We start from the raw sequence: 25949 nt of genomic DNA, 5'->3' as shown, positions 1-25949 counted from the left end.
AGGGGAGATTTCCCACAACTCGCGACTCCCAAGGGAATTATTTCATCGATCGTGATGGAACACTTTTCCGGTACATCCTGAACTTCCTGCGGACGTCCGAGCTCACCCTCCCTGTGGATTTCACAGAGACAGACCTCCTGAGGAAAGAGGCGGACTTCTACCAGATGTGAACCTTTGATCCAGTGCCTTGACGGATCCAAAGCCGCTGTACCCTCCAGACATCTTCGAGCAGGTCGTGGAGCTCTCTAGCACTCGGAAACTGTCGAAAATATTCAAACCCAGTCGCTGTTATTATCAACCAGCTAACCATTACTACGAAGGTTCACGCCCTGCTGGAAGGTATTTTCCAACAAAACTTCACCAAGTGGAACAAACACATGATGGACACTAGAAGACTGCCAGGTGTCGTTCACATTCGGACCATGTGACTATCACCAAGAGGTGTCCTTAAGGTTCACCTCATGGACTACATTATGAAACAAGGCTTCACCATCGAAACACGCGTGTGCATCACATGAGTGAGCGTGCAAACGAGAACACAGTGGAGCATCACTGGACTTTCTGTTAGACCAGCTCACAAAGTTGAAGACTGAGTTAGAGCACAATTGTGGGTGACATTTGTCTTTTTATATTACACCAAATCATCATCAAAAAAGAAACAAATTGACCTCTGTTTCAGTAATGTATCACTAATAATGATTTTTTTCTTATTTTAATCAATGTGTTACAGTGTACAAACTTCAAAGTCCAGACAGTTAATATTAAATACAGTGTTATCGTGGTATAAACACTTTCTTTTATGTGTTACATATTGATATTTCTTGAAAAATGATTAATCCTTTGAGGTTATAAAACAAAGACAATTTTTTTTTTTTTTTATGAAGTTAGAAAGACCCTGTAGTTATGATTTTATTAATTTAGGGACACTATATTTATACCCCAATGATGGTAAAAAATGGGGTACATTGATTTTTACAGGAATAATTTTGATTTAGTGTGCTTCCAATAAACTACAACCGTTTATCTCAAAGTCAGTAATAAAAGTGAGTGTGAACACGTATCCATGAATTTAAGTGTAGACCACAATTGGATGAAAAAAGTAAAAAAAGAGATTATAAAAATGTCTTGGTCACAGCTTAAGCCACATTCTGGACTAGAGACAAAAAGAGAGTTTTGGATCCCAAGGAGTCAGGAGTGTACTTTTTTAAAAATAATGATAATGATAATAAATTATAATTGTCTTTAGCCCAATTACTTTCTGGTGAGTTGACAGTAGATCTTAAACTTAGTCTTTTAGCTCTTTATTATCTCAAGTATGGTACTATTTCTAAAGACCCTAGTAGTTTGATGCATGTGTCTGATGGTCTTGTATATGTATATGTATTTGCTGTGTGTGCTTTGCAGTATGATGTCATACTGTTACACTTTAGAGCTCATATCAACAGTGATGTGTTTGGTCATCCCAGCCAAAAATAACCCATTGTGTTATTTGTCAGTCATTAAATTTTTCTTATAGTTTAATTTTTCACCTTAACTCTGTGACATTTTGTGCTAGAGCTCATATGGTGTTGCAGCTATTCTAACATCCAACAGCTGCGAAGCACTTTACAACTGTATGTACCCAAGTTCACAAAAATGTTGAGAGCTACTTTTTAATCACAATCTGTGTGAATAACACAACACACTGACAAAAAAAAACACTACCATGGTACATTCTACCAGTCTAAGTATAAAGGTTTTTGATCTGGACTTATGTTGTCAGGACAGAGAACACAATCAAATCATCCTTTTTTGCTTTCATTAAAAACAATAAAGGATTCAGAAAGAAAGTGGGTTTAAATGGCATTAAGCCATTAATTGGATGTCTGACACATTTTCACAACCATAAGGGGTGCAAATTGGTTGGTCAGTATTGTAAATTATTTTTCACACTTCAACAGCAGAATTGGCAGAAATCGGAAGCTAATTAGCATCGTCAGAATAATGCAGCATACGTTTTACAATGGGGAGCAAAATGTCTTCTGGCAAAGTTACATAAGTAACATTTATGATGGTGATACAAATGAGAGACTCTGTCTTACATGTGCCGTGCTGCCAGTTGGACTACTCCTACCACTTACTTTCTGCTGTAAAGCACAAAATTAAAAGATGGCTGCTAATGTTTGTTTTCAATAATGTTTTTGTGCTAGAAAACTAATTTCTTTGAGTAAATTAAATGCTGGGAACAAAATGTTTTTGTAATTGCAGTTTTAATAATTAATTGGGTGAAAATGAATGTGTTTATGAGAGTACTTATTGCAAAGCACTGAAAGAATTTGCCAACGGTGTTGAAACTACTTTCTCACACACTTACTGTTTATAATGTGTTTTTCTTTTGTATGCCAATGCAACTCTACAGCACCATTTGATTTCCACCTAGTGACCTACTTTGTAGATTATTTATTGAATTTCAGTAGAGAAGGCATTAGACTGGCATGTTGGACATGAGCCCCCATTGCCCATCAAAAAGCTGTTTAAAAGAAATTTGAGATGGGTAATTCCTGAATAATAAAATAAATCAAATTAAAAAAAAGAAACAAAAACAATTCCCTCCAACCTTTTTGTAGTTTTGTTGTCTTATAAAACATCATTTGATGATTTTATCATATATCATTAATGCAATCCTTAAATAAATTATATAAATCCTATGGATGCTGGGCACAAATCGCCACAGTTTTTGATGTGAGAATTCATGTCCAAAGTTGATTTCGACACACTCTGAGTTCATCAATCAATACATTTGATTTAACCTTGCATCACTTCTCAGTAATTGGCAGGAATTTATAGACCAAAAGCTTTCAAACAGAAACATCCAATTTCAGCAATTCAACATTGACCACAAAGACTATATTTTGCTGTGTCAGTACTGAACCAGTGGCCACTTATTTATATACAAACTTTCAAGGAAGCCAGGCTATGGTGACCGTAATCTTATTTAAACACACCTATATTATTTCTGTCGTGTTACTTATGCAGAAAAAAGGCCACAATGTCTCTGGAACACCTATTATTATTTATTACTATTATTTATTATTATATATGATATTATTATTATTCAAAATTCTGTTTTATTTTTAAAAAAATGAATCAGTTTTATGACTATTATAATGCAAATATTTCACTAATTTGTGCTCAGAAAAAAATTATAATATCAAAATTATTAACGTTATGTGACCTTTAAACCCTTGTTTAGCTGTATCTTTTACATTAATCTTACAGTGTTAGTGGTTTAATAATTAAACCACAACGCATACATTTCATCATATTATCTCCAAATTATATCTCCATTACCACACACACACACACACACACACACATACACACACACACACACACACACACACACACACACACACAGACACACACAACCGGATGTTATGCTGTATTCACTGAATGTCGGCAAATAGTATTAAGTAAAGCACCCCTTATTTCTGCTTGGCTAACCTTGTAGCCACCACACCACACACAAAAACAGCCTAAACTGCGTATTTGTAGCAGTTCCTTACCAAGTCAAATCAGACACAAACAAGTAGTGTATATCTCTAATAAAGGTAGCCAGATCCGGCGTGTTAATATAAATACTGGATTTTATTTTGATGTAACATGACATGTATGTTTAATTTCATCGGTGTCCCCGATGAAACTCCCTTTATCCCCAAATCAGAATTAGGAACCGGACGCTGGCTTTCATTAAAGTTTTTCCCCAGTCCTCTGCTCATAATTCCGGTTTAAACGATATGACATGAACGCAGCAATACGACTCTGTGTGGGTGCGTTTGTTTTAAATTCCAATATCGAGCTGCCACCGGTTTTTCTCAACTATCCAGACTACTCCGCTCATTTGCTTTACGCCAGATCACACAACGAGCGCACCCTCTCGCGTCCATTGCTTTCATAATATTGTAGAGGACATGTAAAAGGTCCGTGCTCCTCTGTCCTTACTTACCTCCAGAGTTTCGCCACGGTGCCGTAAACAGTTAAACAACACACGACTCTGTTTGTCCGTTAGTCATGATGTTTCACAGGAGTAAAAACCTAAAATATGTATTGAGCCTGGTCCCAGGTAAACGTCGTCTTGGGACGTACAGGTTCCTACCTATCTTCTTTTGCATCGGAGGCGTCATGGAGTGGATCATGATCAACGTGAGGATAGGAAAAGAGACTTTCTGTGAGTGTAAAATGACAAATTGAGTGTCTATTCGACAGCCTTAGTTTTAACTTGGTATCCAGCTAGCTTGATGGCTATTAGCCGGTTAGCCTCCGGATGTACCTGTTCAGTGTCAAAACTTGTTACGTTGCTCGTCTGATTTGCATTTAACACTTTCTGACCCTCCTTATTGTATTAAATCATGCCAAGCTACTTATTCAAACTTTAGATGTTTAAGCTACCACACTTGAAATTTCCCATGTTGCAGCAGTGCAGTGTGTTTACCACGAGTTTGGCAATAGCCAGTTAAATCTCCAAGGTTGCCCCGGGGCAAAATCTTGTTGTTGGGCTCTCATTGACCCCCACTGTACATGTTTCATCATTTCATCAGGCGCCTGGAACCCAAGTAGCACCCCAGAAACTATTAAGATGATTCATCAAATAGGTGATTGACAGTAAATTAATTGGCAAGTTTTTTTTTAATCTTAGTAAAGCTCAACATCTGTGGCTTTTTGACTGTTGGACAGATAAAACAAGCAATTTGAATATGTTGATATGTTGTTTTTCTCTTTTTAGTGACATTTCATATACTGAGCATGAAAATGAAAAATAATTGTCAGATGTATTGATCATGAAAATAATTGTTAGTTGGACTGAATACCATTCCCTGTGTTCTCCATCATCAAACTGCTTTCATTTTTTCTGTGATTCTGTGTGTTAATGCACAGAAAATGGAAGCAGTTTGATTAAACATAAAACTAGATTATGACATGGGGCCCCTCTACAAGACCAGACCCACAAGATGGAGGATGGCTGACCTGTCGTAGTTTATATTTTTAATCAAACAGTTCTGATCTATTTGCTATTATACAAATTATGTAGCCCCAAATGATATGGAGTAAACCTGAGGCTTTTGGGGCCCCTGGGTGGTTTCCCTCTTTGCCTGGTTGGTAATCCAGCCTTGCCCACTGGTAGGACTAAGCTTGTATACAGATTTGGACCCCAACACTCTTACCGACCTTTTCATATTTTGACTTGTGATGATATATCTGGTGTGACTGCAGGTCTTTAAAAGTCTTGTTTCTTCAAAGAAAGACCTTTAAGTATTAATAAGTGTTTAATTTAATTTACAAAGGTCTTGAATATTTGGAATACCCTGCCTTAGTCAGTAATGTTACTTATAAAATGTACCTAATTTTAGCACAACCTTTCTGGAAAATCCACAGTGCTATTTTTTCCAGACCTCTGATGTTATAAATTCATGTCCTTGGTCAATAATTCCAGTCCATACCATCCCCACTGGTTTTCATTGATGTTATTCATACTTTAGTAGGTATGACTGTGAAACAGGATAATAACTGTTTCATTCTATATACCATTAAAAAGGTATTAAAACGTCTTTAATTTAACTTGGTGAACCTGCAGAAACCCAGTCACATCAAACAGGTCATTAATGGGAATTTATCTTATTAAACTCTTATGCAGACTTTAAAACCAGAAAAAGATAACTTATTGAATATCATGATAATATGACAATAAAAATCTCAGACTATATAGATACTGTACATACTACCACCAGTGGTGGAAGAATTACTCAGATTCTTTACTTAAATAAAAGTAGCAATACCACAATGTAAAAATACTTAAAAAATACTCATTCAAAATGTGACTTCTGCACAGAAGTATTAAAAAATTGTTATTATGATGATGTATGTATTACAGGGCTGCAATGTTGATTATCAATAAATATTTATAATTTTTTGGTTAATCAATTAAACATTGACTCTTGACGATTGAGAAACTTGATCCAGAGATTGTTTGGCATTTCTTCGTGATTAATGGCTTCAGCAAGTCATCGACTTTAGTTTTCTGTCAAAAAACGGCTAATTGACATCATTGTTAAAGCTATAACATTGATGCATTAATGTGTAAGCAGCATTTCAGTGTCGCACTTCATATACAGTTGAGTAGTACTAACAGTGCATCATATTTTATAAACTGATCATGTTTTGCATGTCAAATCTGAGTCTTCAAAGTCAAATGAATGTAGCACAATATTTCCACTACTAATATTTCACTAATTCTGTTAGTGTACTGTAAAGTAGCATAAAGAGGAAATACTCAAGTAAACGTAATGTAGTTAAGGACAGTACTTGAGTAAATGTACTTTTTTAAGCACTCAATATCACATTGCTGATTTTTTACTGATGTATCTTTAGCTATACCTGTAGAGAGTAAATATGCCACAGGGTCAGTCATAAGACTGAAAAGAAAAAGAGCCCCGGTGTGTTTCTCCTCTCACTGAACCCATATTACAATATTCCAGATGTGCTCAAATGTGCCATTTCAGGAGAACTAAAAAGGCTCAAAAAAGAACAAAAGAGCAGCCCTGCAAATTTGATCCTGTTGTATTGTGAGGCTATGTAGGGACACAGAGAAATGTTTCTTCTGCAGAAAACAGTCTCCTGTTTTCATTCAAAGGGTCTGCAGGATAACCAATAATTCACAGTAGAAATTTGACATATCACAGAAGGAAAAACAGAAGTGGAGGAGAACAAAAAGCATTATAACTGAATTCACCAGCTTCAGTTTCAGAATCCTGGTACAGACCTTTTTCACAACAGATGTTTTAACTTGTCATAGGAGGGAAAGCACAGGTCAAACAAATTTCTCCAAGGATGGCTCAGTGCCGTTAAGTGTTCCAGTGAGCTGAGACAGTGATACCGGCACCCTGGAACTGTCTGATCTAAATCTGTTGTTATGAATGTTTTTAATTACACCTTTGCTTTTCCTAATATGACAAGTCAAAACATCTGCTGTAGAAAAACGTCTATTGTGTGCATGCTGGCTCACTCACGCTGTCATAGCTTGCAAGGTCATTGAACAGAACAGAACCACTGTTAATTTTATTAGTATCACTTGTACTTTTCCTACTTTGACATATCAAACTGTCCTCTATTATTATTAATAAGACACAGATGGCAAACATCAGCCATCCACAATGTAGTCTCAGTAGCCCACCATATGGCACTGTTTTATTCAATGCAGCTTTACCTGTATTAAAACTGCCTGTTGCAGGTGTCTTATTTCAGTCTCTTATTTATTTATTTTTCCAGATGATGTCTACAGGAGAAAACGATCAGAACGGGAGTACCAGCAGAAGATAGCAGATGGACTGATAGCTCTTAATGAGCCTGCAGCCAAGTGAATGATGATCGGATTTGATGCGGACTTCACATGTGTTGTTGAAAGACACATTCTCAGACTCTTGCTCTCTTATTTGTTTCAGACAATCTGGAATAAACTAAAATTTGTTACTGGCTTACAACAACAACAACAACAACCGTATCACAGTTATAAAGAGTTAAGAGTGAAAGGCTGAAGGAGAATTCTCTTCCAACATGCAGGTTTTATTGTTTATATGGTCGTTGGTTTAAGAAACATTAGCAATACAGCAGTGATAATACAAATGGTTTGAGATAAATGCTGGAAAAAAATCACAACAAATGGTCTCATTTCTTCACGATAACCATGTCCAGGTCTCAGTATTTATTTGACAGTGAGCCTGCCGATCTGCTAAGTTGAAAACATTGCATAGCACCTGCCAAGACAGAACTGTCTCAGCCAAATTGTAACTAAAGAAAAAATACAAAATGAGCCTTTGTATTTATAGACATAAATTTTGCACAGATGTGTCTCAATCTGGCAGATAGCGCTGATAAGAAACAAAAAACACAAGCTCTTTCTTCCACTTGTTCAAATCTGTTCTATAATTATATGATTTCTTTCTAATTATAAAAAAAAACGTATGATGTCTTGAACTGTACGGTAGATTTGAGTATATAAAATGTAACTTAAGAACTGTATTTTGTAAATGGTATTTTTACTATCTGTGTATCTGCATCCTTCAGTTTACACAGAACCCCCCTCCCCCCTTAAGGTTTGGCTCGGTCAAAAGCATGCTTTGGTAATATCAGTTGTACCATCCGACAGGGAGAGTCTGCAGACAGATGAAGCTGTTAGGGTGCATTGACAGCTTGACCGGGTTCCCATCCAGTCTCACCTGGTCCAGGTTGGCCCGGATGTAATGGCTGGTGTTACCTTTGCAGAACGTCTCATCTGTTATTGCTGAGATCTTGTTGTTCTGCAGGAGACCGATTCAAAGGCACAAAATTAGCCCATCAGGTAGCTAGTACTGGCTCCGCAGAGAGAGAAAAATCTAATTGCTTCTACAGAGCAGGTCTGATTAATTTCTGTGATTTTGGTGAATTACAGATGAACTTACTTGCAGATGCACAACATGAAGAGACTCTGGAAGTTGGGGCACTGCTGTCAGTTCATTGTTTCCAAGGTAAAGATATACCAGTCTCGTGAGTTTCTGCAACAACAAAAGGCCAATATCATGGATCGAGCAATTTGCTCGATTTGCTCTATCACACATCCAAACATCCAAAGTACAAATCTACTATCGCATTCTTACTTACCTTAAAAGCAGTTGCCTTTACACCCTGGGTTTTAAGCTTGTTGAAATTGGCATTGAATGAGACTAGCTTGGTGGGAAGTGTAGGAAGTTTAGTCAGTTTATTTTCCGCAAGAGTGAGCTCCTCAAGATTAGGAAGTTTGGAAAAAGCTCCATCTTCTATCTCAGAGATGAGATTCCCACTTAGGTCAATTCTTCTTAATGTGGCTGAAAAAAAAATCAAAGAAAGGAGAGAAACCTTGAAAGATGACATTCACCTGAGGAGAATTAGTTGAATATTTTAATTATTTCTATTTACCCATGTCCGCAAAGTCTTGATTGCGTATTTTTGTGATCTTGTTGAAACGTGCATAGAGATATGCAGTTTCCTTTGGCAGTGCTGGGACGGCTGACATTTCAGGATTCACTTCCTCACAGTAAACAGATCCACTCAGGCAAACACACAGTAGACATGTTGGCAACTCTGAAAGATCACAGGTTTTTTTCCTAAATCATTTAGTTATTATTTGTTTTACACAAACAGTTTTTTGTATTTGTCAACTAATTGGTCGCAGCAATGTGACTGTGCAGCTTAAAATGCACTACACACAGTTTAGATGAGGACACTTGATCGGCCCCATTATTACATAATATGGGCTTTAGCTACATTCACAAAAATGTGGAAGAATGCCTCAGCAAGTGTTGCATAATCGGCTTTGAAACAGTTGTTGAAAACTATTTATCTCTTTAAACAAACCTTACCATCAGCTTTTGGAACTGCTGGGTCGGTGTCTTGAAGGAAGCCATAGTCGGGAAGGTTTACAATGTCCCTCTGCAAAAAGAAGAAATCTTCATAATAGCTGTAGTTTTCCTCCAAACTATTGTCACACAGTGTGTAACCCCCAGAAGATATTTTTACCTTAGGTTTTCTTGCTTCCACGTACTCATCTTTTGCTGCAGAAGACAGTATCCACGGGAGCACAACAGATGTGAAAATTAAAGTCCTTAATTGCATCATGGTGTCTTGGTGAGAGAAGAGAGTGTTGTCTGCTAGGCAAGGATCTGAGGTACATGTGAGCAAGAAAAATTTTCCATACAGTTTTTATTAAGCTGCCAGAATACCGCTGAGTAAGACAGGGAAACAAACTTTAACTCAATAGGTGCTGTGTTTGTCTCCCTCTCAGTGGTCATGATGACTCTTAAGACTAAAGTACTGTTTTTGTTTGGGTTTTTTTGTGTGCAGCAAACAGACAGAAATAGTGTCTGTTATTGGTGAGTAGAACATATGGAATGGAAAGTTACAATTAAAATTGAAAAGTGAACCTAATGAACACCACTTTTAAATTTTACTTTCAGTAACAAAGGAATGTTCTTACTGGAAAAACAGTGGTCCCAGGTTCCAGTAACTGATGGTGAAAGATGTTTTTGAAATGAATTGCCAAAGCAAGCGGTGAACTGGAGAGAGAAAACTATTTGTCCGTATTTCAACTTAATACTTCTATTCAGATAACAACTTAAAAACAGTTAATACACTCTGTCTCTTTAGGAGAGGGCTGTTCCCCTATGAAGAAGCAGACTTTTTTTTAAGCCTGTGGAATATTTTTCTTTTGTTCATTTCTTAATTATTCTGCCATTTGTGAATTCTGAGCTTATTTCGAGAATACATGCTATATTCCTTTTCCGAATCATGATCAACATTTTTCCCTTCAAGCAGCTGGGCAGTTAGACAGATTCTTCGACAGAAACTCCAGTTTTCCATCAGATGATGCTTTTCTTCGTAAATGTTAAATGAGCACAAGCCCCTTTTTTTTTTTCAACAACTTTGTATGTGAGGTGTCCAAACTTCTCACCTGGAAAACATGCTTGCTTTCCAACAGACCATTACAGCTACTCTGCATCCTTAGATTGACCATTTAAGGCCACTCAAACTGGAATTTTATAAAACCGTCCTGGAGTGCTGAAACGTTAAGTCAATAAATCACTTAAATGGTGGCTAGAAAATTAATCTTGATGATTTATTGAGTACGAAAATGTGAGATTTTTTTTGCGGTTTTATATTATTACAAATTGAAAATCTTTGGGTTTTGTGTGGTTTTTCGAACAGCAAAAGCGATTTGAAGATGTTCTCTTGTGTTCTGGGAACCTGAAATGTTTCACTATTATCTGACATTTCCTAAACTATATGAATCTGTTCATAGAAAAACTGATCAACAGATTACTCAATAATGAAAATGATTGGTTACATGCACCCAGGCAAAGATCAAATATGGAATCTGCATGTTGAACTGTCATGAATTTTAAAGATGTTTTGCCATATATATTGCTTGTGCTGCAGGCAAATATATTGATAGCAGAAACCAACCTCAAACTGGAGTATCAGATTTAAGCCCCTGCATTGACAAACATCTGCTTAAGTGTCCACTGAAGCTCTGCAAGCTCCAGAAGTGCTACTCACCTTGACCTTTAACTGTGCTGCAGGATGAAAAGCAAGGGCAGCTTTCCTACACAAATAAAATGTATTTATTTATATGAATCTCACAATTATCTACCCATAATTCTTTATATTTTGTTACATGTTTAAATTATGCAGACATACCTAAAGCTACCTAAAGATAAAGCTGAAGTGCTAGAAATTGTTTGTCCACAACAGGTATACTCGGTCTTTTAAAAACATCTGGATAATATTAATTTTGTTTTAGTAGGAAGGTGATGGGGGAGGACAAAATCTGAGCTAGGCAAATCAAGTCAGTATCTTCCAAAGTTACGGCCTGGTTAGTACAAAATTTCATTTTTGTGTTTGCCTGGGCAGGGCTTCTGTGCTGAGCTGCAGTGAAGGAACATTAAAACAAAACAATACAAAAAAATTGGGAATTTAGTACTAAGAATATTCAAACTTTGGAAAATATCAAATTGATTTGCATAACTCAGACTGCTGAAGCTTCATGTTATCTTCAGATAAACTTCTGAATCATTTTGGAGGAATGAGCACAGCAAGAAAAACCTGTTCCAGTGTTCATATGGGCACCTGACTATTGTTTTAATTTTTTTTTTTAAATGTGGACATATCCTTTAATATGCAGACTTTCATTAATTAATTATGAAGCAAGAACTTTTCAAAGCTCATGTTATAAAGTCATTCACACAGGGCAGCAAATTAAAAACAAAATCATAACATTGGATATAAAAAGATGAAACCAATTCCACTGACGTAATATAAAAAATATATATATAAAAAGGGAATTAAAACTGAATAAAAAGACAAATAAAGTAAAGTAAAACCATCAAGCCGAATAAACCGATGTATTGTGGAAGTGGTGGTGTGGCCTTTTTACAACCCGTTAAATTTAGAAATAGCACATAACGTGTTCTTGAAACGCAGTATTTTAAGTTTGTGTTAATTGTGTTATTTAGCATATGAGCAGTGGCTGCATTACGTAAGGCAGATGTGTGGTGAGAAAAGAGGAAACAGAACTGCCAGTGTAGCGGAAGTGGTACTGCCCTGAACGATACGCTGAGCGAGACGGAGGACGGAGGCTGAATCGTCCAGAGAGAGAGAAAAAAAGCAGGATTAAAAGTCGCCAATATTGTGAGTATAGTAACCTCGCACGTATGAATAGCGTGTTATAACACTAGATTTTCATTCGTAGCCCAATGTTAGAATGTCCGTTTCATCGTGTCCGGTTGGATCCCGTTGAGAACCCGTCATGCTAATGGAGCAGGCTAGCTGGGTTTGTGAAAAGTCGGTTAGCTAGCTGGCTAGCGTTAGCATTAGCTGCTAGCCAGCGAGCTAATCGACGGTCGGATTCCGTGACACTTTGTTCTGACAGGCTCGGCAGCCTGGGCGGGCCGCGGCACAGCTGCTGAAAATGAATTAAACGCGAACGTAATACATTGCAGGACCAGATTTTCTTTTCTGTTGATCATTAAAAACGGCAAATGTTGATTGCCAACAGCCCAACCGTGGTTTTTAAATGAAAAGTCTGTCGTTGCTTTTGCTGGCCTAGCTAACGAGCGTTACCGTTAGATAGCGGTAACGCTACATTAGACGACGGTGGCTAGCTAGCTGTTAGCCACTCCACTCCGGTTTGCGTTATCATGAATACGCCAGATTAGCCCCAGTAACGTTATCTAATCCAGTTAGGTCGACAATGTATTATAGGAATAAAATAAGTGTTGAATCACATCTACAGTCACATTTAGCAGGCTAACGTCAGTGAGCGAAACGCATCACCCCGCTAGCATTGCTAGCAACATCAGGGGAGGGCATTAAAACCTGACCCGGGAAGGCTTCGTCTGCTGCAGCAAGTGTCGGTTGAAACAACGTTAAGCGAGCCAGTATTCAATTTCACACTACAGCAGTTGCTATTACTGTTCGACATATTGGATTCAACTTTATTCAGATCAAATTAGGCCAATAAAGAAACGGAAGAGATAGGATTGGAGAGCCCTGTCTAACTAGCAGCTAACCTTAGCAAGTGATGTGTATGGTTGACCCACTTGCCAAGGGGCCCAGTTCGCATTGCTTATCCTCACTTTCCATAGAATCTGGCGGTTTCCTTGTTTAAAAGACCTGGTCTGCCAAAGCAAAATAAAATCATTTCATGAGAGTTCAGATCACACAAATGTATGGTGAATGGACAATGTTAGGACTATTGTGGAACATTCTTCCTTGTCTCTTGATTTACTACACCCAACTACTTCTAACACTGTGTTTTCTTTTCCTCAGTCTAGAAAATGGATAAGAACGACCTGGTACAGAAGGCCAAGCTTGCTGAGCAGGCTGAGCGCTATGATGACATGGCTGCAGCCATGAAGTCAGTGACAGAGCAGGGTGCAGAGCTGTCAAACGAGGAGCGCAACCTTCTCTCTGTTGCCTACAAGAATGTGGTAGGAGCACGCCGCTCATCCTGGCGCGTCATCTCCAGCATTGAGCAGAAGACTGAGGGCAATGACAAAAAACAGCAGATGGCACGTGAATACCGGGAGAAGATTGAATCTGAGCTGCAGGAAATCTGCCATGATGTGCTCGTAAGAGTTTCCAGTGTCTTTGAATTATTGTTTTTAAGCACCATACACATGTGATGACAGTGCCTATGCCTAACTATCACTTTACTGAAAAACTCAACTTATTGTTTTCAGGGCCTACTGGACAACTATCTCATTGCCAATGCGTCTGCTGCTGAAAGCAAGGTGTTCTACCTGAAAATGAAAGGCGACTATTATAGATACCTGTCTGAGGTTGCATCTGGGGATACTAAGAAGGGTAAGTGAGCACAGTATTTAGTCATGTGCTCTTAACACAAATGAGTATTTTTTTTAAACAATGCATTAAATAATGGTGTAATGTGAAAATTCTCGTTGCGATGATCCCACCGAGAATTACCACTCAACTCATCAGTTCCTCTCAGCTCTGTGTAGCATTTTTTCATTTTTCAGCCCCCGATCATTCACACCTCTCATCAGTGTTGTATCCAGCACCAGCAGGCAGCTGTTTTTAGGGGGGGAAAAAAACCATCTCTGTTGTACAGGCTATTCAGATGACAGGCTTCCTGCTCAGCACCAAATGGCAGATGGATAAAGTTTGCCATGGATGAACAGAGTAGAGTGTTTAGCACCCAAAGAGCCAGATATTTTCCTCAGCACTCTGTGGAGACTAAAACAGAGCTAAAAGCAGACTGAATATTGGACTTAGATTTGCCAGACGGACACAAACATGCATCCAGATTATTGCTAGTGTTGCTCTGACGGCTTATAGACAATTGTTTGAAATTTCAATTACTTGACAATATCATATCTTGTTCTCTGCCCCCAAGTGGCCAAAAAATAATCAATTAATACTCCTTTTAAAATGTATTGTAAACAGAGACTTATTTATTTTTTTATCTTTTCCTGCTATAGATACAGTGGAGAATTCCCAGCAGGCGTACCAGCAAGCTTTTGACATTAGCAAGGGGGAGATGCAGCCAACACACCCTATTAGGCTTGGCCTGGCCCTCAACTTCTCAGTCTTCTTCTATGAAATCCTCAACAACCCGGACAGGGCCTGCAGCCTGGCTAAGACGGTATGAATTGATGCTGAAAGGCATAGTTTTGAAATGTTTTGCAGGACAGTAATATTTGTAAAGACTTGAAGACAGTAATTATAACGAATTGCAAGAAACATTTCATTACTTGGAAGGAAACATTGAGCATTTATTTTTCAGTAATTCAAAGAAATGTACAGTTTTGTTTAGTCACTGCCAGACCTTGTTTAGGGGATGCTGTTAGGTTATGCAAGATTAAATAACAAGTTTAATCTTTGTTTTTCAGGCATTTGATGAAGCCATCGCTGAACTTGACACTTTGAACGAGGATTCTTACAAAGACAGCACCCTGATCATGCAACTACTAAGGGACAACCTGACTGTGAGTTTTAAACCCCATGCTGTTTTATCCCTGATTGATCCTGGCGTATTTATTATTCACAGCAAATTATAACCCTGTACTGTATCTGTTTCCAGCTGTGGACATCGGAAAACCAGGCAGATGAGGGAGAGACCGGAGACGGGGAAAACTAATGGAATTGCACTGTTAATCCACCTACACTCTTATCTTAAACACAGACAGCTTATATACATCCCCCTCCACTCCATCAGCCCCTCCCACTTCTGTATGACAAGCAGCCTGAATTGCTCCTGACCAACTAGTTTACCCCTCTCAGTTCACTGTGAGGTGACAGGGTAATTTTCAGTTGTTAGCAGATTCAGTCACTTTGTGGAAACATGTTGTATTGATTAGTGAGTCCATGTTGCTGTTGTTTTTGTCAGCTTTGTGTGTCTGTCTGTATGTAGTGAATGAGCAAGTGTGAATGGATATGAAAGATTGTGTGTATGGTCTGGGGGGGGGAGGGGGGTGTTGTGAATTCTAATCGTCCTTCCAAATTCCTTTGTCCCAGCTAGTTTGTTGTGCATTTCTCATCCCTTTTTTTTGTTACTTTTCTTATTTGTGATTCCTCATGATATTTACAGGTTTTATTGTATGGTAATTAAACTGGCAGTTGATTTCCACCAAACACTGTGATGGTAGGCGTTCCATTTGCTTCACAACCCCAAAACAGTTTTGTGTTTGAATTTCCAGACACACGTACAATCCTGTATTCAACTAACTGCAATTCTGCTGTGGGCTCATACAGAAAGGAGGTAGGCTGTATTGTGACACTGACATCTTGGTGTAATGCTCCTTGATCATGTTCACAAATTCACAGTTTCAAAGTTTTAAGGGACCCCTTAAATTGTCATGTTAGATTTGTTCAGACATAAGACATTCCACATTATTAGGCTTTTGGAAAGGCAGTGCTCCTTTTTTTTTTTTTTTTTTTTTTTTTTTTGAACTAAGTATGAATTGTCATTGTAGTTTTACTCACTGTTCAGGTGCTGCTTGATCTCAGTACAATGAAAATTGTATGTGCGTAAATGTGGTTCCATGTATTTTGCAAGATTGACTATCATCTGTATGTAAAACCTAAAGTAACCTTTTATTGATGTTAATTGAAAATGTCTTACCACACTGTATCAACCCTGCTTGCAAAATATTCCTCTTAAAGCGGTTGTTTTCTCCAAAAAAAAAAAAAAAAAAATTGTGCCTGGCTTTCTCTTGCAGCCTCTATTTTTGTTTAGGTGGCAGCATCTGCTTGTTGTTTTTAGAAATATCAAAGTGAACGAGTTAGGCCAGAAGAATTTACGACTGGCAAATATCGACCTCATTTTTTTGCCCAGGTGCATCACTCTGCTGTTAAAGATACCCGGTGTGAATGATCGTCTCAAAAATCAGGTCTATGTTGAAGGTGCAATTTGGAAAGAAGCTCAGTGTCACAATACCATGTATCACCACTACATTCCACATATTGTAGTTGAAGACACCATTCCACATTATAGCTGACAGTCTGTTTACTCTGACAATGCTCCAATGAATTGAAATAATTTCTGTTGAAAAAAAAAATCATGTCAGTTTATTATTATGCTTGATGAAAATGCAGTTAGTGAATGTGGAACGAAGCCTGTCTGTATATCAGGTATCTACTTGCTTTGTTTTTACTGACAAGTCTTATGGCTAAAATTTGCTTCTGTAACAGTCTATTACCCAGTGCACACACGTGGTTGTGAAAATTTAGATTAGCTCTAAAAAGCAATGACGAAATGGAGATAAACAATGGTTGGTGTAATTCTAGCTTTGTGTTTATGTATCTTTAAAACCATTCTAGTTTCACTATACATGTAAGAAATAGGAAAGTGTCAAAGACCATTCAGTGAAATAAAGTTTCGTTTAAGATAACAGGCAAATTACGTCTTCATTTTTGTTCACAAGGAATATTTTATTGAGGTGGTTTAGTCTTGAAAACACATTTTAATTCATAAATATAGCATAAACCACTGTTATCAACCAGAGAGCGAACATAAATATGAGGTTATTCCTTGTCATGCAAGAACTAGTTTTCATGGCGGAGTGTCACGCAAATTAATCATGTCCTCTCGCAACCTAATTGAAATGACGATGCGGAGGAGAGCTGCAGGTGTTCCACGGTCATAATTAAACGAAAACAACCTCCCGCCTGGAAAGTGAATCTGTGGCATTGAGAGCCAAACACCAAAAGTCGACGCCTCGGTTATTTGAAAGGCTGTAAGTAACGTTTATTTAGTCGACTTAGATCTGTTTTTGTTTGCTGAAATGTAGTTGTTCACCTGTAGCAAATATCTGTTAATTTTGATGTTCAGTGCTCAAAGAAAGGATATGATTTCAGCCAACTTTAGCTAGCGCTACGTAATGATTTCGTCTACAAGACAAATAATATTTTTTGAATTTACTTGTCCAAGTGTGATGTTAAGTAAAGCTATGCCATGATTAACTTAACAAATGTTAACTTACTATATGCATTTTTAGATCGCTGCACCTTTTCATGCAAGCATTTAACGTAGTGATGTGTGGGGAGAAAAACATGCATTTTGTGTTGAGAAAACTGATTTTGAACAGTCTTCTGTGTTAATCTAATCCAAGTGTGAGAAGTTCAAGTACAGTGTTTTTATTTTTTATTTATTTATTTTTTATCAACCAGAAACTCATACTGAAGTCTATGTGTGTGTGTGTTTATTATATTAAGATCTTCTTTAATCATACATATACTCAGCTGCCAGTTTATTAAGTACACCTAGGTAAAACCAATGCAGTCTAATAGAAAAGTCCTTCAGTAAATCCTCCCTCCATTAAAGTTATAGTTTTAAGTGTTCTATTAATCAGTTTTGGAGCTGAGTGATTCAACTGATCACTTTGGAGGATGTAGTTTGTGGTGCTGTTGAACTGTACTGTGTTTATACAGAGAAGTGTATTATTTGGCCTACCCTTGTTTCATGTTTTAGAGAGGCACTGATTCAACTATGCGCTCATTTTGGAGGATGTAGTTTGTGGTGCTGGTTAACATTCTTGAATTATATTGAGAGCCATTGTTAATATTTTGTCTACTGTCACTAATTTATATATGTGTGGTGGGCAAAATATAAGAATATAAAAATAAGTTTCTGTGCCTGTTCAAAGTGTACCCAGACTCTCGACCAAAACATTTTTTTAAGCAAAATACCACAAATTCTCTGGTTCCCCTTCTCCACTGTGAATGTTTGTTGTTTTTCTTAATTTTTCTTTGAAAGTTTCTAATTTTACTGCAGCCTCAGAAACAACCAGGGAGCCAAATCAACACTTCTCCATCAAAAAATAAAAAATTATTCAAATAGAAAAACACATTGCATTGCTCATAACTGTTTTTCTTATTTCTTGAACTAGCTGTTACCCAAGATGAACAGCAGTGGACCAGCATATCCCCTCGCCTCTTTGTATGTAGGGGACCTGCACCCTGATGTTACAGAGGCCATGCTCTATCAGAAATTTTCTCCTGCTGGACCCATCATGTCAATTCGTGTGTGCCGAGACATCATCACCCGCAGATCTCTTGGATATGCCTACATAAACTTCCAGCAACCAGCTGATGGTGAAGTAGCAATTTTGGCCAAATCCACTTAAATCACTTGCGTGATTACACTGGGTAGTTTAGTGTAAATTCTTAGTTTCATTTGAAGCTGAAGTTCAATCATCTTTGGAATAGCAGTGCTTTGTGACAAATATCAAGAAAAAAATAGTACAGTAAATAGATTTTTTTCTAAAAATTAAACGGGGTTCTCAACAATAAAATATATCTTTCAAACTTTGTTTCAGCGGAGTGTGCCCTGGATACAATGAACTATGACGTTATCAAGGGACGGCCAATCCGAATAATGTGGTCTCAGCGTGACCCAGGACTCAGGAAGTCTGGTGTGGGTAACATCTTCATCAAGAACATGGATGATTCTATTGACAACAAGGCACTGTACGATACCTTCTCAGCCTTCGGCAATATTTTGTCCTGCAAGGTAAGTGGCTTGGGTCGTCTTTTTGACTGTTGCAGAATTGCTGTAAGTCTCTAATCTTCAACAGCTATTTGTTTCTTCAGTGATAAGCTATTGTTGCAGTATTGTTATAGTTACCGAGTATTAAGCTGATATTGAGTAACACACCCGGCTATCTTCTATGTGTGATATTGTGAGGATAAAATTTGTGTACCAGAGCAGGGCTGGGCAATATAGTTTTAATCTTTTTTTTTTTCTTTTTTTTAAGATGTGTAAAAGAAAAATATCTGTAAATAATTCCATTTTTGACTATAATTTGCTTGGAAAATTTCATTTAGACAACAGAATTTTGTAAAACAATATAAAATAATGATTCTGATATTCCACTGAAGATCAAAAAGTGATACCACAGAACTGTCACTCCGCCCTGTAAAGACCTACATATTTAAAACTCAAATGTAAGTGGCTTTTTTGCGGCTATAAAGTTTTGTGCAATATAAAGCCTTTGTCTTTGTAGGTTGTTTGTGATGACAAAGGATCCAGAGGATATGGCTTTGTTCACTTTGAGACTCAGGAGGCAGCAAACCGGGCCATTGAAACCATGAATGGCATGCTGCTGAATGACAGGAAAGTGTGAGTGAACTAAATACTAAACTTCAATTTGATCTGTTTTTTTGTTCCTCAAAAAATGGCAAATGTGCTCTCAAAAAGTAAGTTGAGGCAAAGGGTAGTGTAGAATATATGTATGTAAACTATATAAACTGTTGAATACTGATGACTCTGTTGCAGATGTCTCAGACTTTTTCTGTGTCTTTTTTGCTCAGTCAAAAGACAGGTAGACGTCAGTTGGAATCAGACATTGCCAACTCAAAGGCCCATATCCTGGGGGAAAAAAGTCAGTTCTCCCCGTGTAGGTCAGTGAATTGGTAGGATCTATATCTAGGTTTGTTGTCTTTTGTGTGTATTGTAATTTTAGGACTGAACAGGCAATTATGCGTTGCATAAAGCAAGACCATCAGGGATGCGGTGTAATCGTTTTTCTTTCTTTCTTCCATTCATGACAGAAGTTGTCCTTAAATGTTATCTCATGCAAAAATTATTTATTTATTGTGACTGTTGTCTTAATTGTGTTGTTTCTTGATGTCTGATCTGTCCTCAGCAATTGTTATTGATGCTGTGTCCTGAAGCTGCACACATTTTCAAACATTAAAGTTTTCTGTTAATTAAATAATAAAATAATAAACTTACTTACTTTTATCCCTTCATTATTATGTTGTGTTTGGGTTTGATTCTCTCTCCAGTTTTGTTGGCCACTTTAAGTCTCGCAAGGAAAGAGAGGTGGAGTTTGGCACCAAAGCTATGAAGTTCACCAACGTCTACATCAAGAACTTTGGTGAAGACTACAGTGATGAGAAACTCAAGGAAGTCTTTTCTGCATTTGGTAAGAAATCACTTTTTTTTTTTTTTTGTTCCTGCTCAGTGTCAATCCATTTGATAAATTGCTACCATTGGTGGAAAAGTAGAGAATTTACATTCATTTCACTGAGCTTATACTCTGATTTATGCTCTCAGGGAGGACTCTCAGTGTGCGGGTGATGAGGGACGAGAGGGGGCATTCACGAGGATTTGGCTTTGTAAACTATGCTAACCATGAGGATGCTCAGAAGGTAGTGTTTGCCAAGTTTCTATGTCCACTCTGGATACCTGCCAACCGTAGCAGCCCATTATATTGACATTTAGGCTGGACCTGCAGCACTGACTATCACTGTAGTCATACACAATCAAGACAATTCAGATTGTCCAGAAGGTTGAGTGAGTGACTCTACTTTTTGTCAAGTTCAGTGAATATCTCCTCACGGTCCAGTAGCTGTCTGCTCTGTGTGTGTGCCGAAAAGATATCTGATGTTCCTAACTAGGGATCTCATGAGGACTGATACATCAGTACATCAGTAATGCATAAATTCTGCAAGTACTTGGTTTTCTGCAGTACCATAGATGTCATACTTAGTTATTGGAGATGTGATTCTTCTGGGACTGATGAGGGCAGTTTAGTAACCCTACAAGCGTTCTAGTCTTACATCAAAATTGAAGAGAAGAAGACGGCAATTAGAAGGCAAGTAAACAATAACAACACGCAGCAGGAATAGCAGCAGTGTGGGTACAACAACAGGTCCGCTGCGACTTGTGGGGAAAAAAACAAGCCAAGATTGGTGTATGGAAATATTTTCTATTTGATGCCAGACAGTCCATGCGTGGGCCAGAAAACCTAAAACAATGAGCTAAAAGAGGCTAAGAGCTGTGTAGAGCTGAGTTAGGTGTCTATTTTAAGCGGGCTTGTTAATAGAAGGAACCAGGAGTGATTTGATTCCGTTTTGATCTGGAAATTGAACTAAATGCAGTTTTAAATATTATTGCCTTTTACTTTTCCTATAATTTGAGGTAGTTGACACATTTTAGAACATGTTGATTCTCCTCTTGTTTTCTTAGGCAGTTGATGAAATGAATGGAAAGGAGATCAATGGGAAAATCATCTACGTCGGACGGGCTCAGAAACGTCTGGAACGCCAGGGAGAGCTCAAACGCAAGTTTGACCAGATCAAACAAGACCGCATCCAGCGCTATCAGGTACGGCTGCATTGTAGGCGTATGGGCATTGTCTTTTGAAGACTTCTTGCTGACTTTCATTGTTTGTGGTCTTGCATTTACATTTTTAGAGTTGATATATTAAATGTGGAAAGAAATTAAAGGTTCAGTAATGTTCACAATTGGGACCTTATCTATATACACTGGGGAAAAAACTGTAGGTCTTCTGAGTTAAACCTCAGCCAGTCAGCTGGATTGAGACAAAAGCATGGGTCAGAGTTTCAAAACAACAAAGATTGAGTAAGATGGCAATTTCCCAACTGATCTCACCATAGAAAATATTGTCGTCATCTGCGATATGACCCTAAAAGCTGAATGGTGAATAAATGTAAGCTCGGCTAATAACCAGAACCAAGAGGAGAAAGCACATTAGTCCAGTTTTAGCTGCTCCGCACTGGCTTCCTGTTACATTTAGAATTGATTACAAGGTCCTCCTCATTATGTGCAAAGCCCTTAATGGGTGAGGACCAAACTACATCATTAACTCCATTACAGCCCAAAACTATGAAACACACAACCTATAGATATCAGAGAAGCCAGCTCACTTAGTATTTTTAAAAGAAAGTAAGTTTGGATTTGTTGCTCTACATGTTTATGTTCATTAGCTTGACAAACAAAGAAAATAGCTGGGATGGATGAGCCTATCATTTGTCACTCTCTGTTTCTAGGGGGTGAATCTCTATGTGAAGAACTTGGATGATAGCATAGATGATGAGAGACTCCGGAAGGAGTTTGCTCCTTATGGCACCATCACCAGTGCCAAGGTATTGTAATAATGTAAAGTGTATGTGTTTGTCTGAGTAGATACATGTATCAATCAAAAGCCTGCCCAATAAAATGTTAAGTAATAAGGCACACAAAAAATCCTTTAAAAAAATCCTTTAAAATAAAAGACTTAAGACTGTTATGTTGATATTTGCCCTCTGTACAGAGAGCAGTTTATTTTGACAGTATAGAGAGAATCATCATAGCACTACAAAGACTTTTAAAACCGTTCCCACAGCGTACTTCACTTACACATCAACAGTCAAGGAAGAAAATGTGTAAAAATATGCCTAAATAAAGCTCCCATTTGGTGCTGGCTCATCCCCATGTTTGACAACTGATCAAACAATAGAGGCTTTGAGCAAATTCACAAATACCATAAAAATGGCAAGACCAAAGGTGGGTGTGCTGCCTTGGAAAAATAACCAGATGAAGCAAACCATTGATTTAACCTGGATCAGGACACACAACTTAGAGTTCAAATTTGGCACTTGTCAGTTGCGTTCTGAAATGTTTTAGTATCTGAAATATTTCTGAACCTGAGCTTCTTTGTTTTCTGTAGGTGATGACAGACGGCTCTCAAAGCAAGGGCTTTGGCTTTGTCTGTTTCTCTTCACCTGAGGAAGCAACAAAAGCAGTAACGGAAATGAACGGGAGAATTATTGCAACCAAGCCGCTGTATGTGGCTCTGGCTCAGCGGAGGGAGGAGCGTAAAGCAATCCTTACTAACAAGTACATGCAGAGACTTGCTACCCTGAGGACCATGACAAGTCCGATCATCGACTCGTACCAGCAGGCCGGATACTACATGACTGTACCGCAGGTACGGATGTTTGAACAGTGACACAGGAGAGGGAATACAATTTGAATGAGTTGTTCATTGCGCTGCCATTCCTGATCAGTGGTTGGAAAATACAGAAAATATGTTTGGTCAACTAAATCCCCCAGCTTATTGATCTGCACCTCCTTCGCAAAGGCCTGCATCTCCTTAGAAGTTTCCTGGAAGGAACAACTTGATTTGGTACCAATTATTATAGGTCAAACAAAGAGTAATCAGTTGGTCCACTTAGTTATTTGTAAATGCTAAGCTAGCACAACCTTGAGACTCATATTCAGAGAACAGCAGGTGAGCTGAACATGCAAAATGTGAAAGTTTACTAATGAATATTCACTGGGGTTTAAATTGAGCAATTTTATTCATGGAAATTCATCTGGAAATCAATAATAAACTCAACACACTAACTAAAATAACAGTCGGAGAACTTCTGTTTTTCCAGTAATTAGTACCAAATGACATGTTTTTTACAGGAAACATTTGAAAAACCAGTGAGGTAATGTGTGATGGCTGATGGATGGTCTCATTGGTTTTTTCTCCCTCTGTCACAGACTCATTTGAACTGGGCTTTGGTTCTTGGCAGGTGTCAGTTTGGGACCCAAGTTGATTAACGTGCAGTCGAGGAATTCCACACAATTTTTTTTTTTTTTTTAATTCCCCCCTTTCTTCTGTTATTTCCATTCAGTTGCTCTTGTTTTTCCTCTTGTCTCTGTATGTTTCATGTAACAGATTTATAAAGCTCTGGGATACACACAAATTTTCTCACTCAAACTGAAACATTTTCAGCTCGACCAGATGCATGTTCATGGCAATTCACGCCATCCTGGGCAAATTTGTGTCCTTTCCCTTTGTATGCAGTTGTGTCATTGTTTAAATTTGCATCACGTTCTGTACAAACACATAAATATTCATTATGATTTAGAGGTTGACCTGCAGTTTGATGTCATGCATTTTAAACAGATACTTTTCTTGTAGCCTCCCACTCGCTCCTTCTACAACCACAATGCTGTCAGCAACATGAGGCCAGCACCTCGTTGGACAGGACAGCCTCCGAGACCACAGGGTGAATGGACAGTTTGTGTTGTGTTCACATGGATATTTATGTCTATATGCAGTATATACTGCATATATAATGTTGTCTCTATATTTTTAGGCCCCTACTCAACCCAGTTTATTGGTAATTCTGTTCCCCGACGTGGATCGACAGCAATTGCTACAGTTAGACAGGCTTCCACCCAGGCTCCACATATTGTCAGCTCTACACACAAGACAAGTGAGTACCTGATTTAAGACAACAGGATAAGCTCTATTCCTCTAAAATGCGCTGTTTATGTGGTTGGTAGTTTGTGACGTGTGTACTGACTTTGTTTAGATAACATTGGGACCCAGACTGTAGGAGGACGTACAGACATGCCTGGTGTGACCAGAAGCAGCCAGTATAAGTACTCGTCTGCAGTGAGGAACCCTCAGCACGTCGTTACTGTACCTGCACCCTTGACAAGACTACAGGTGTTGTATTGTCTACTAATTCTAATACAAACCCAGGACTAAAAATAACTAAAACCCAAACAGGGATTAAGTCAGTCCGTCTTCCATAGAAGGGTTGCAAAGTTCATTTAAAATCATGCATTGAATATCTATGTTTACTTGTTTCTTGGCGTGCACTGCCACCAACTATTGGATCAGTTGAACACTAGCAGCAGGAATGTTTAACACATCACCAATGTGTTTAGACTTTGTAAAAAAAAAACTCCACAGGATACCTTTTTTATTTATGGGGTTAGATTTGTTTCAATATTTGTGTGAACGTATTGAAAATCAGTGTGTAAATGTGTAATCTGTAAATATAAAACACCTTCCACAAATACAAATTTTTTTATGCTTTACTATACTATGACTTTTTTTTTATTTTATTTTTTTTTTTATGCCTTACTATACTATGACTTTTTTTTTTTTTTTTTTTTTTCCTTTCTTTTCTTTTATTTTTTTTTTTTTTTTTTTTTTTTTGCTTTCTTTACTATGATTTTTTTTTTTTTTTTTTTTTTTTTTTAATGCCTTACTATACTATGACTTTTTTGGACATTTTTATGCCTTACTGTACTATGATGGTTTTTGACGTTTTTATGACTATGAAAAATGTCATAGTATAGTAAGGCAAAAAACCATCATAATGACTATACTATGTGTTTTTTTGCCTTACTATACTATGACTTTTCTTGTCATTTTTATGCCTTATTCTACTATGACATTTTTTATTGCCTTACTATATTGTGACGTTTTTATGCTTTACTATATTATGATAGTATAATAAGGCATAAAGAACGTAGTATAATGAGGTGTAAAAACTATCATAATATAGTAAGGCATAAAAATGTAATAGTATACTAAGGCATAAAAACAGTTTAATGAGGCATAAAGAAACGTCATACTATTAGTAAGGCATAAAAAAAAAGTTAAAAACGGCAAAATATAATATGACCAAAAAAAAAAAAAACTCATAGTATAGTAAGGCAAAAAAAGGCATTAAACTGTCAAAATATGGTAAGTCTTAAAAAAGTCATAGTATAATAAGGCATAAAGAACGTAGTATAATGAGGTGTAAAAACTATGAATTTTTTAAGACTTACCATATTTTGACAGTTTAATGCCTTTTTT

General features: G+C 37.6%; 4 protein-coding genes across 5 annotated transcripts in view; 3 read left to right on the top strand and 1 right to left on the bottom strand.

Moving 5' to 3' along the window:
* Positions 1-3885: 3885 nt before the first annotated feature.
* smim4 (small integral membrane protein 4) lies at positions 3886-7991 on the top strand. Its single transcript, XM_022739146.1, has 2 exons — positions 3886-4207; positions 7303-7991. The coding sequence occupies exons 1-2, from the start codon at positions 4051-4053 to the stop codon at positions 7392-7394; spliced, it is 249 nt and encodes an 82-aa protein (XP_022594867.1). The 5' UTR covers positions 3886-4050; the 3' UTR covers positions 7395-7991.
* Positions 7992-8082: 91 nt separating this feature from the next.
* On the bottom strand, positions 8083-10104 carry LOC111217330 (mimecan-like). Its single transcript, XM_022739145.1, has 6 exons — positions 9565-10104; positions 9408-9477; positions 8965-9129; positions 8671-8873; positions 8472-8564; positions 8083-8330 (listed from the first exon to the last, which is right to left on the bottom strand). The coding sequence occupies exons 1-6, from the start codon at positions 9661-9663 to the stop codon at positions 8160-8162; spliced, it is 801 nt and encodes a 266-aa protein (XP_022594866.1). The 5' UTR covers positions 9664-10104; the 3' UTR covers positions 8083-8159.
* Positions 10105-12124: 2020 nt separating this feature from the next.
* On the top strand, positions 12125-16955 carry LOC111217297 (14-3-3 protein beta/alpha-1-like). The gene is made up of 6 exons (XM_022739089.1): positions 12125-12231; positions 13372-13673; positions 13785-13908; positions 14544-14707; positions 14955-15050; positions 15146-16955. Exons 2-6 carry the CDS (start codon positions 13380-13382, stop codon positions 15200-15202), a joined length of 735 nt encoding a protein of 244 aa, XP_022594810.1. The 5' UTR covers positions 12125-12231; positions 13372-13379; the 3' UTR covers positions 15203-16955.
* Positions 16956-18464: 1509 nt separating this feature from the next.
* LOC111217376 (embryonic polyadenylate-binding protein-like) overlaps positions 18465-25949 on the top strand; it is a 14251-nt gene continuing 6766 nt past the window's right edge. Inside the window, exons 1-11 of one of the 2 annotated variants that reach the window (XM_022739213.1) lie at positions 18465-18657; positions 18882-19075; positions 19569-19684; positions 20353-20492; positions 20624-20718; positions 21539-21676; positions 22363-22458; positions 23022-23273; positions 24270-24357; positions 24448-24567; positions 24667-24813. In XM_022739213.1, coding sequence (XP_022594934.1) covers positions 18465-18657; positions 18882-19075; positions 19569-19684; positions 20353-20492; positions 20624-20718; positions 21539-21676; positions 22363-22458; positions 23022-23273; positions 24270-24357; positions 24448-24567; positions 24667-24813 — 1579 coding nt within the window. Of the gene's footprint in view, positions 18658-18881; positions 19076-19568; positions 19685-20352; positions 20493-20623; positions 20719-21538; positions 21677-22362; positions 22459-23021; positions 23283-24269; positions 24358-24447; positions 24568-24666; positions 24814-25949 lie in introns of both variants that reach the window. The other variant, XM_022739211.1, reaches the window with a different exon arrangement.

This window comes from Seriola dumerili, unplaced genomic scaffold (genome assembly GCF_002260705.1).
Source record: "Seriola dumerili isolate Sdu_G_001 unplaced genomic scaffold, Sdu_1.0 BDQW01000043.1, whole genome shotgun sequence".
In the NCBI taxonomy this organism is placed as follows: Eukaryota; Metazoa; Chordata; class Actinopteri; order Carangiformes; family Carangidae; genus Seriola; species Seriola dumerili.
Note: the sequence above shows the minus strand (reverse complement) of the source record. Positions and strands in the feature narration are given on the sequence as shown.

Coding starts and splice junctions, on each gene's coding strand:
- LOC111217297 (XM_022739089.1), top strand. CDS start 13,380: ATGGATAAGAACGACCTGGTACAGAAGGCCAAGCTTGCTGAGCAGGCT. Junction 13,909..14,543: donor ATCTGGGGATACTAAGAAGG/GTAAGTGAGCAC, acceptor TTCCTGCTATAG/ATACAGTGGAGAATTCCCAG. Junction 15,051..15,145: donor TACTAAGGGACAACCTGACT/GTGAGTTTTAAA, acceptor ATCTGTTTCCAG/CTGTGGACATCGGAAAACCA.
- LOC111217330 (XM_022739145.1), bottom strand. CDS start 9,663: ATGATGCAATTAAGGACTTTAATTTTCACATCTGTTGTGCTCCCGTGG. Junction 9,478..9,564: donor TGGAAGCAAGAAAACCTAAG/GTAAAAATATCT, acceptor TTCTTTTTGCAG/AGGGACATTGTAAACCTTCC. Junction 9,130..9,407: donor AGCAGTTCCAAAAGCTGATG/GTAAGGTTTGTT, acceptor GTGATCTTTCAG/AGTTGCCAACATGTCTACTG.
- smim4 (XM_022739146.1), top strand. CDS start 4,051: ATGATGTTTCACAGGAGTAAAAACCTAAAATATGTATTGAGCCTGGTC. Junction 4,208..7,302: donor GATAGGAAAAGAGACTTTCT/GTGAGTGTAAAA, acceptor TTATTTTTCCAG/ATGATGTCTACAGGAGAAAA.